At 42.3% G+C, this 10,650-nt stretch overlaps 1 protein-coding gene across 1 annotated transcript in view; it reads right to left on the bottom strand.

Annotated features, from left to right (window-relative positions):
- KIAA1549 (KIAA1549 ortholog) overlaps positions 1 to 10,650 on the bottom strand; it is a 115,990-nt gene that overhangs the window by 79,131 nt on the left and 26,209 nt on the right. The window contains exon 3 of the mRNA XM_040644537.1: positions 25 to 987. Within this exon, the coding sequence (XP_040500471.1) occupies positions 25 to 987 (963 nt within the window). The remainder of the gene's footprint in view (positions 1 to 24; positions 988 to 10,650) is intronic.

Genomic DNA, 10,650 nt, shown 5'->3' with positions numbered 1-10,650 from the left:
TGCTGCTGCTGCTGCTGCTGCTGCTGCTGCTGCTACAGGCGACAGCTGTCTGTGCCAGAGCGGCAGCAGGGTCTGTCCTTGGAAGGATGGTTCCTTCTAGACTGTGACTCAGAGCCATGGTCGCGTCAGGGTATCTGTCCGTGCCCGTGGCCAGAACATCCTCTGGAGGGGGTGGGACCTCCGCCCAGGAGGGAAAAGGCTGCTGAGTCACGCCACTGCCTAAGAGCCCAGGCTCTGCAGACAGAGAGCTAGAAAGAAGGGTTTCTGCCTCCTCCATGCTGGACGCCATGATCTCCAGCAAAGTCCTGCTTGCTGAGTGCCCGTAAGTGTCAGTAGGATAAAGCACCAAGTTCCTACTAGGAGTTGGAAGTATGCCCTCGGATGTGGGAAAAGCTGACCGAAAAGCACTGAAATGACTGGAGGATTCAGTATACGCTGTTGGTTGTTGCATTGTGTGTTGCCAGGCTGATGTCATCTGTTCGTCTTGTAAAGAAATAATGGGTGAAGATGGAGTCAGCACTGGCGGGCTGACCGGGAGATACCGAACCGGAGAAACCACACGCGAAGTGGTCCAGGGAACTTCTGGCAAAAAGTTATCCATTTCATCGTCATCTCTGACCACCGCATTGCTCATCATTGACACATAATTTGCCACCAAGATGCTGTGATCTGCTATACTTTGGGTCAGTGTTCCTTGGTTAAAAAAGATTGTATCAAAAATAGTGGCGGATGGAGATGATATGACGTAGAGAGAACTGCTTTGCTGGGACCCTGGGGCAGTTTCTGTTAAGGCCACATGTGCAGTGCTGTGCACGGTGCTTTTCTTCATCATGAGCTCCACAGAGGATAAAGAGAGGTTTTGCTGTTCCAGAAAGAGCTCATCTACAAGGGAAGTAAAAGCTGGGTTAGTTGCAAGGCAATCAAAGTCGTACTGCCAACACTTTGTTTCAGATATAAAAACGGACTCGTTCAACAAATATCCACTCACTGTGAATATGCACAACACACATTTAGAAGTTAAACAGCTAATTGGGAGCCAGAAATTGCCAGAATTACAGTTAGGGTAATATCTGCAAATATTCATAACCATGAGCTTCCACCTTTACTGAAGCTTGTGTGTAAGCACACATTGACATTTTTTCTCTCACTTTCAAATGACACCACAGAACACCAGAAATGGAGGAGGTCCTAGGAGGTTGTCTAGTCCATTCTGTCTCATTTATCACACAAGAAAGAGAGTTCAGAGAAAGTAACTACATCAATTACATGATCACCCAGACAGGTAGAGCTGGAATCTCAATATAAGCCTGCCTTGATTCCCAAGCCCACATTCCTTCCCTTCCACAAGAGCCGGCTCTCAAGAGAAATGAACATGACAAGTCTGACAGCATCACTCACTACACAGGTAAAAGTTCAAAAGATCCTAGTTTAGGGCTACCCACACTGAGGCCCCAGACTACCTCCAGGCTCAGCTCTCATTATTCCCTGCTCTACTCTCACGCCCTCCTGACTATGCTCTGGCCAAAGGAGCTACCTGCAGTTCCCAAATTCAAACCCCCTCTGGCTTAGCGACTCTGCACATTCTTCTCCCTCTGCCTGGGATGCCCTTCCCTGGCTCTCCACTTGGATCACTCCTACTGGTCCTACAGATGCCACACAGATACCACCTCTGTCCTCAGTACTCTAACGTTGAGTTCGTGCCTCTCCTGAGGCTTCCACCTGTCATATCCCCTATCATGTTTCACTGAAATGAACTCTCTGCTCATCACACTGTGACTTTCTTAAGGACAAGGACTTGTTGATGTGCTTTCCCGGTGCCTAGCCCAGTGAATGACACACAGTGAGAGCTCAATAAATATCTGTTAAATGAATGAATGACTAAAGGAATGAATGATGAGGACCAAGTTCTGATATATGCCAAAAGCATTCTATCATCCTCTCAAAACTTTCATATTCTTTATCCTTGTGACAGCTGTCATTATCATGGAAGTGGTTGAGGTGTCTCCACCTGTAATTCAAATACAGTGTATACAGAGGCAGGACATGTAATGGCCCAAACCCCTAATGAAGACCCAGAGTACAGGGTACTGTCTACTGCAGCACAGTCTGGGGACTGAGCAACTATCATGACCCATAATAATACCCTCCTCTTGCTTATCCAAACAGTCTATCAGAACATGAGTTTGTGAAATACTACAGAGATCATCTTGAATTCACTCTTTTTGTTTTTTCAAAGTAAATTATTTCTGTTCTATTCCTGGTGACATGACAGACTGGAGATCTTGAAGTCTTCCCACATCATAACACTTAATTATGCTTAATAACTGTTCAAAAACATCATTTTACATGACTGGATGAGCCTTCAAGACAAAAAGGGACATGTGCTGAACACAGGAGCAAAGCAGGAGATGGACTAGGAAGGTCATCAAGCACTGCAGTCTTTGGATAGAGGGACACTGCACCAGTTAGCCTAATGGTTGGGCTACAGGGAACTAAGGGACGAGTATTGGGTCTGAACAGGTAAAGAACCCAACTGAAGACCATCTCCAAAAAAATGTAGACCTGAGAAGGGCCATACTCACAAGGAAAGAGTAAATCAGGAAGAAAAATACCCACCTCTCAGAGAACAGTAAGAAAAAGTGTCTGTCTCAACTTGGACTTTGTGCAGATATTTTATAAAAAGCATTCCCAACTTTGGAATCTATACTGCTTGTGTGGTCCTAAAAACTGTACGTTTAGAATCATAATTTAAGGTGGACCAGGCCTCCAGTGCCTATCAGAGGTTAACATAAATCATCTCCAGAAGAACACACTCACAAACCAGGCATCAAAGTCGTCCTGCAGCTAGAGTTCCACTAATTATGAGTGCAAAATTAAAGATTACAAAACACATAAGGAAGTGAGGTACTATGAAAAAAGTGAAGAGAAGCCCACACAAATAGTATCAGATCTGTAAGGACTTTAGATATTGTAATGTGAGCTACATTTTTTAATGTGTGTTTAATCCACTTAAAATAATAAAGGGGAGACTGGAAACATGAGTAAGGAACAAGAGACTATATAAAAATGGCCAGAAAGACTTGAAAAAGGATTAAAAGAATATTTAGAAATGAAAAAATAAAGAGTCACCTAGCTGGCTCAGTTGGAGGAGCGTGCAACTCTTGATCTCAGGGTCATGAGTTCAAGTCCCATGTTGGGTGTAGAGATTACTTAAATTTTAAAACTTTCATTTTTTTAAAAGATTTTATTTATTTATTTGACAGAGAGAGCCAGAGAGCATAAGCAGGGGGAGGGGCAGAGGGAGAGGGAGAAGCAAGCTTCCCGCTGAGGAGGGAACTCAATGAGGGGCTGGATCCCAGGACCCCAGGATCATGACCTGAGCCAAAGGCACATGCTTAACTGACTGAGCCATCCAGGTGTCCCTAAATTTAAAAACTTTTAAAAATATATAATAGTTAAAATATTGAAACTCAATATGCAATATATAATAAACAATAAATAGCAATTTAGACACAGCTAAAGAGAGAGTCAGTGAACTGGAAGATAGATCTGAAAATTACACAGAATGGAATACAGAGAAACAGAAAGATGAGAAATATTAAAAAAAGAAGTTAAGAAGTTTGGAAGATACGGGGTGCCTGGGTGGCTCAGTCAGTTAAGCATCCAACCCTTGATCTCAGCTCAGGCCTTGATCTCAGGATTGTGAGTTCAAGCCCCACATTGGGCTCTGCACTGGGTGTGGAGTCTACTTAAAAAAAAAAAAGTATGAAAGATAGAATGAGACAGTCCAACATACATTTGATACAAGTTTTTGAAAGAAATAATAGAGGGAGCTGGGAGAGACAATATTCAAAGAAACAGTGCTAAAAATTGTCCAAAATTAGTTAGAGACACAAATCCTTCAATTCAGGAAAATGAAGAAATCCCAAGCCAGGTGAAATTTTTTAAAAACATATCTAGGGACACCTGGGTGGCTCAGTCAGTTAAGTGTCCGACTCTTGATTTCAGCTCAGGTTATGATCTCAGGGTTGTGAGATGGAGCCCCACATCAGGCTCCACAGTGGGTGTGGAGCCTGCTTGGGATTCTCTCTCTCCTTCTCCCTCTGCCCCGCCTCTAACTAACTAAATAACTAAATAAATAAATACTCATATCTACACAGATGACGATACCACAGAACATCAAAGACAGAGAGAAACTATAAATGAGTCAGAGGAAAGGACTGGCAATAACACCATCAGATAACTACTTCCCTAGAGAACTAGGAGCCAAGTGACAATGAAATAAAATCTTCAAAGTGCTAAGAGAAAATATCTGACATCTTAGATTTGAATAACCAATAATACTATTTGTTAAAATAGGGACATTTTCTGATAAACAAAAAGTGGTTATACCAACAGAAGACCTTCAGTAGAGAAGCCTCTCTAAACAAGGATATACTTCAAAAGGAAAGGTAATTATCCCAGAAGGAAGATCTGAGAAGAAAGAACAGGATAAATAAATGATAAAGATATGGCTAAATCTAAACAAACACTGATGGTATAAATGAACAGTACTACTACTACATGATTCGTGAGGTTAAAAAACAGAATACAGAATTAGAATAGCCTACTACGATCCCACAGAAGCTGAAAGATGGCATCCAGAGGCATTTTTGACTCATTAGCAGAAATGGAAATCAAGATTAAGATAAAATTCTGTGAATAGATTTTGTGTGTATACACTAAAATTAGTACAGGATATTTAGTCAAATATTTATTTCAACAAAAGATTTCTAACTTGTTCCATTAGCATCTGAAAGTCACAAATTTACACCAGATATAAGCTGCTTACTTAAAAGGGTCACACTCCGTTTTATGTAATGTGACTTTTAAAAATAAACAATAAAAGAAGGAAAGTGTTTCTTCGAGATTTCAATATTATTAGGCATTTGTTGTCTTCTTTACAACCTAGCTCTAGGATTTCTTGTCTGTGTACTTTTACTATTTACCCATCACATTCCAAGCATGGGCAAAAAAGTAATCACGATGCTTCTCACAACCATGGTAAAGTAAGTTGCAGCTGTTCTTTTCCACAGTAAAGGGTAAACAGTTATACATCTATTTATAGTAATAAAAGTGATCAAATCAACATTCTGTCCATCTATGTAACATATAGATTTTAAAGTTTTTCTAAGGACAAATCATTTTATGTGTGCTTTAAAACTCTGCTATGATCTAATTTATTTTGAAATATAAGATCTGAATAGAGAGCATGATCTCTTTTAAAATAAATCAGAAACATATTTGAAAATGCACTGGAAGACTACAAGAGATAAAACAGCAAAGAAAAGCAACATTTTTTGGCTAATTTATGAGCCCAAGTATCTGATGCAAGTTAGAATTCAATCAACTCTGTTTACAAAGGATATGGAACAGGGAAGGCAAAGTGGTCAAAAAGATGAAAAATTCTCCAGACAGTAAAAAACAGGAACAAACACTTCCCATTAAGAAATGTGAGGTACGCCAAGCTGTGATGTGGTTTGTTGTTTTTTGTTGTTGTTTTCTTTTTTCCTCCTTTTTTGGCCAAGCCCTAGGAGAGAGAAACCAGCTCTGAAGAGATAGCAGCTGAGATGCCACGGGAATTCCTTCTGTAGTTAATTCAGGAAGAGGTTAGAAAGCCCAAGTGAGTCTCTCCCAGCAGGAAAGCCTTCATAGACTCTAATTTCAAGCCCTGGAGATCAATTTTCAAGCTCTAAAGCATTAGTTCACCAGAGTGAAAGGCTGTCTCTGTGCCGACAGAGAAAAAGGCAGGGGGCTGGGGTGACACCCGCGCTCCTCAGACTCTGTGCACGCGAAGGGCGCGGGGGTGTCTTGTTAAAATGCAGGCGCTGTCCAAGCAGGGCTGGGGTGGGCGCTGAGTTTCTGTGTCGCTCTCGGGCGATGCCACGTCTGCAGCCACACTGAACAGCTTGTGTTAAGGCGCTTTCTCCCATGGAGACCGCAAAACACAGACTTACTGGGTGCCTACCTGTACCTCGACCTGGGCTCGGATCTTGCCACGCTGCACCTAACAGAGCAGGGACTGTCCTACTGCTGTGCTGAAACACGGGGCTTAAAAATTCACAAGGCAAACCCACAGAACATATAACAGCAAGAATGAACCCTAAGGTAAACTATGGACTTTGAGTGACAAATGATTTGTCAACATAGATTCACGGTTTGTAACAAACACACCACTCGCTGGGGGATGTTGATGGTGGGGGAGGCTATGCATGTGTGGGGGTAGAGGACATATAGGAAATTACTCCTCCCACTCAATTTCGCTGTTCAGCGAACCTAAAACGGCTCTCTGAAAAAACAAAAGCTTTCAAAAATCTTTATTATAAAGCTTTTTAAGAACTTTTTAGAAATCCACGAGGGAGTGCCTAACTGTCTCTAGGAACTTGTGGTCTTACTCAAGCAAGATAATTTTTTTTTTGTTTTCTTCTTTTTATTTATATTGTTCTATCTAGAAATCGTCCCCCAATACAGTAGTCAATCATGGACTCGTGGACTTCCCGACCTGAATGCCTCCTTTAAGTCCTTAGTCGATCCCATCCCATTGCAAAGGAGGCTCAAAGAGTTTAAGCTGACTTGCTTAAAATAGCACCCGGGCCCTAGGCAGCCTTAGGAAGGCAGGTTCATAAATTCTCCATGACTAAAGGCTTCTCACACACCACAGCACGTTTAGTCAAATCAGTCCATTTAATTGCTAGTGAAGAAATTACGTTAGAAAACATGCCAAGTTATATTACATTGCAAAGGAGCGGAAAGCATATACTATTATTTTGTGCTACTGAAGCCCATGCTGAGGCCTGCCTTTGGAGCCATGAGGCCCCACCATCCACCGGGGACAGCTCACAGGTGCAGGCCTGGGTGCTGGGAAAACAACACATCCTCGGAGGGCTAGCCTGGGAAACCCAGTGGCAAAAACCTCTAAAGAGCTTTAATCCAAATAGAACCATTACTTTTGCTTCTTTGTTCAGTTGTGGAATTTTCAAAACATAATGAGTCATCTCAACTCTGCGTGGATATTAAGTCTACTACAAAACAAAAGCCCTTTAGGGTTTCTAAGAGTTTAAAAAGAAAAGCGGATAGTTAAACCACTACCCAATTCGGTCAATCTTTGGCAACTTTTATTCTTCTTGCAGTTCTCGGGTTATCCTGAAGAAGATTTTAGTGCCGTTATTAAAATCATTCTCTGGGGGCCGCCTGGGTGGCTCAGTCGGTTGGGCCTCCGACTCTTGATTTTGGTTCAGGTCATGATCGTCGGATGGTTGGGGGATCAAGCCCCGCATCCAGCTCTGCGCTTGGGGTGGGGGGAGTCTGCTTGGGATTCTCTTCCTCTTCCTCTCCCTCTGCCCCTCCCCCTGCACGTGCTCTCTCTCTCTCAGATAAATAAGTACATCTTTGAAACAAATATCATCCTCCCCCCTTCCCATTTTTCTCCCTGGTTTAGAAAACAGTATCTTCGTTCCCTTTCTTTTTCCAAACCCAACTATATACTAATAACTTCTACTAGAGTATTCTCTCCTCCCATTGGTACTGGTTTTATTATCAAATTATCAAGTAGATAAGAAATACTATTTATAAAAACACACTTGCAAGGTACATAGACAATAATACAAAGAACACTTGAGTTCCCATCACCCAGTTTAAGAAAAAAGATTGCCCTTTCCTCTGGCATCCCCTGGGGACCTTTCCTCCCCTTCCCTTCCACTGAGAGAATCACTCTTGAACTATGCCTTTCTCACAGCCTTGCTTTTCCTTCTAGTCTTACCACACGTATGTATCCTATAGAGTACATACTCTTCAGCTTGATGTGTTTTCAAACTTTATCAAAATGGAATTATATTGCATGTATTCTGCTGCAACTTATTTTTCACTCCATATTTTTTTAGATTCATCCAAGTGTATTTTTTGCATGTAATTATTCTCACTTTAACATGAATTCCATGGTGAATATACTAAAATTTATTTATCGATGTTAATGAACAGTTGGACTACTATCAATTTTGTTATTACAAACATTCCTTTTTTTAAGATTTTATTTTTATTTATTTGAGAGAGAGACAGCGAGAGAGAGAGCGCATAAACAGGGGGGAGGAGCAGAGGGAGAGTGAGTAGGAGAAGGAGACTACCCACTGAGAGGGGAGCCAGATGCAGGGCTCGATGCAGGGCTCAATCCCAGGACACCAGGATCATGACCTGAGCTGAAGGCAGACGCTTAACCGACTGAGCCACCCAGGCGCCCCTCTTTTTTTTTTTTTTTTAAGTGGGCTGCGCGCCCAGTGTGTGGAGCTCAAAGTGGGGCTTGAAGTTACCTACGACTCTTAAGATCAAGACCCGAGCTGAGATCAAGAGTCAGACACTTAACTAAGTCACCCCCGCACCCCAAACATTTCTGATATGAACTTTCTGACTCATCTTTTGGTACACAAATGTATATATAAAATATAGATATTCATGTGAGTACATGTGTGCACACGGATGTATGTATGTGTATACGTTTGTGTGCACCTGTGTTTAAGAATGCATGTGCACGTGTGCCTGTGTGTGTGTGTGTGTGTGTGTGTGTGCATACACAAGAATAGAACTGCTGGGTTAGGGGGCACCTGGGTGGCTCAGTCGGTTAAGCATCTGACTTCAGCTCAGGTCATGATTTCAGGGTCCTGGGATCCAGCCCCGTGTGAGGCTCCCTGCTCAGCATGGAGTCTGCTTCTCCTTTTCTCCCCCCCTCTGCTTCTCCCCCTGATCATCCTCTCTTAAATAAATGAAATCTTTAAAAAAAAAAAAAAAAAAAAGAACTGCTGGGTCAGAGGAGATGTTCATCTGAACTTTACCAATGATGCCAAGTAATCTTTCAAAGCAGTTGAATCAACTTACACTCCCACTCTTGATTGCACAAATTCTCACCAATACTTAAAGACTCCTAGACATTTACATTTTTACTAATCTGATTGGTGTGAAACCTTAGAGTTTTTAGGTTTTAATTTGCATTTCCCTGATTATAATAGACGGAGCACCTTTTCCATATCAGTTAGCCATTCATGTTGCCTCTTCTGGTGTCTTTTCAATTCTACTGCCCATTTTGCTATTGGGTTTTCTGTCTTCCTCTTTCTGATTTAAAGGCATTCTTGATATATTCTGGACACTAATCCAATGTCAGTTATAACTTCTCCCAGTTATGCACCTTGTTGTCTGATTCTCTTTATGTGGCCTCTTGAAGAACAATAGTTCTCAATTTTAATATGGTCAAATTCATCAATCATTTCTGTTATTGTCTGAGTTTCACATGCATTGGTCTTAACACAGAGGTTTAAGAAATCCTTCCCTACATCAAAAGGCATAACGATGGTCTTATATTGTCTTCTAAAAGTTTTAAGTTTTTGTCTTTCTCATTTAAAGCCACATGCACCTGAAGGTGCAAAGTCTGTGTGCGCATGTGTGTGTATGTGTGCGTGCATGTAGTATGAACGTCTCCCAGACTGATGTTACTCAAAGTGGTTGCACTTTTCATCACTGGCCTGTGATGAGAAAAGGTGCTTGAGCCAGCATGTAACTCAATGTATGGTTTCTTTAGAGACTAGGTCGTGATACAAAAATGTAAACGTCAGCTGGACCAGAAAGCATGCTCCAGAAGGGGTCAATTCATGCTCCGGTCTACATTCCTTATCTCATCTTGGATGGAAGACAAAACTTTGCAGGCCAGCTCATTGCACAGTGCCATCTGGGCAGAGGATATGGGATCTGTACAAGGTCCAGTGGGGTGGGACAGATGGAGGAGGAACTGGTAAAGAAGCCCACTGAAGAACACAGAGAAGACGAGTGTGTCTGGGAAAGAAGGAAGGAAAGATCAAGTTCCCCAAGACGGAGTCAGAGGGAGGTAGGGCATCAGAACACACAAGGCTTGGAAGCCATGATGTTGAGGATAACGATTTCATAAACACAATGGGAAGCCATCAAAGGCATTTAGAAACATGAGAATGACATGACCAGAAGAATGGTTTTAAAATTCCCTCCTGCAGCAGCATGCAGAGCAGGTGAACAGGGGGCAAGAGGAGATGTGGAGAGACTGGTTATGTGCTCACAGCAGTCGAAGCTTGAAATGATGGTGGCTTACATTAAAATGGTCTTTCCAGAACTCTGCCAGTCAGTGTGGCCTGTAGACCATCAGCATCACCAGGGGTGTTTCAGAAATGCAGCCTCTTTGGCCCATGAAGACATTACTGGGTCAGAAACTGCTTTCAGGGGCGCCTGGGTGGCACAACGGTTGAGCGTCTGCCTTCGGCTCAGGGCGTGATCCCGGCGTTACGGGATCGAGCCCCACATCAGGCTCCTCTGCTGGGAGCCTGCTTCTTTCTCTCCCGCTCCCCTGCTGTGTTCCCTCTCTCGCTGGCTGTCTCTCTCTCTCTCTGTCAAATAAATAAATAAAATCTTTAAAAAAAAAAAAAAAGAAAGAAACTGCTTTCAACAAGATTCCAGGTGATTTATGCACCCGTTAAAATCTGAGAGCACTAGCCTGAGATTTTTTTTTTTTTTTTTAACAGAAATCCACATGGAGATATCAAGTTTGCAAACAGATATATGAGCCTGGAGATAAACCTGCAAAAGTAAGGAGAAATCTGAGAA

This window comes from Ursus maritimus, unplaced genomic scaffold (assembly GCF_017311325.1).
Source record: "Ursus maritimus isolate PB19 unplaced genomic scaffold, ASM1731132v1 scaffold_3, whole genome shotgun sequence".
NCBI lineage: Eukaryota > Metazoa > Chordata > Mammalia > Carnivora > Ursidae > Ursus > Ursus maritimus.
The sequence above is the reverse complement of the archived record's forward strand: the minus strand, read 5'-3'. Positions and strand labels throughout refer to the sequence as shown.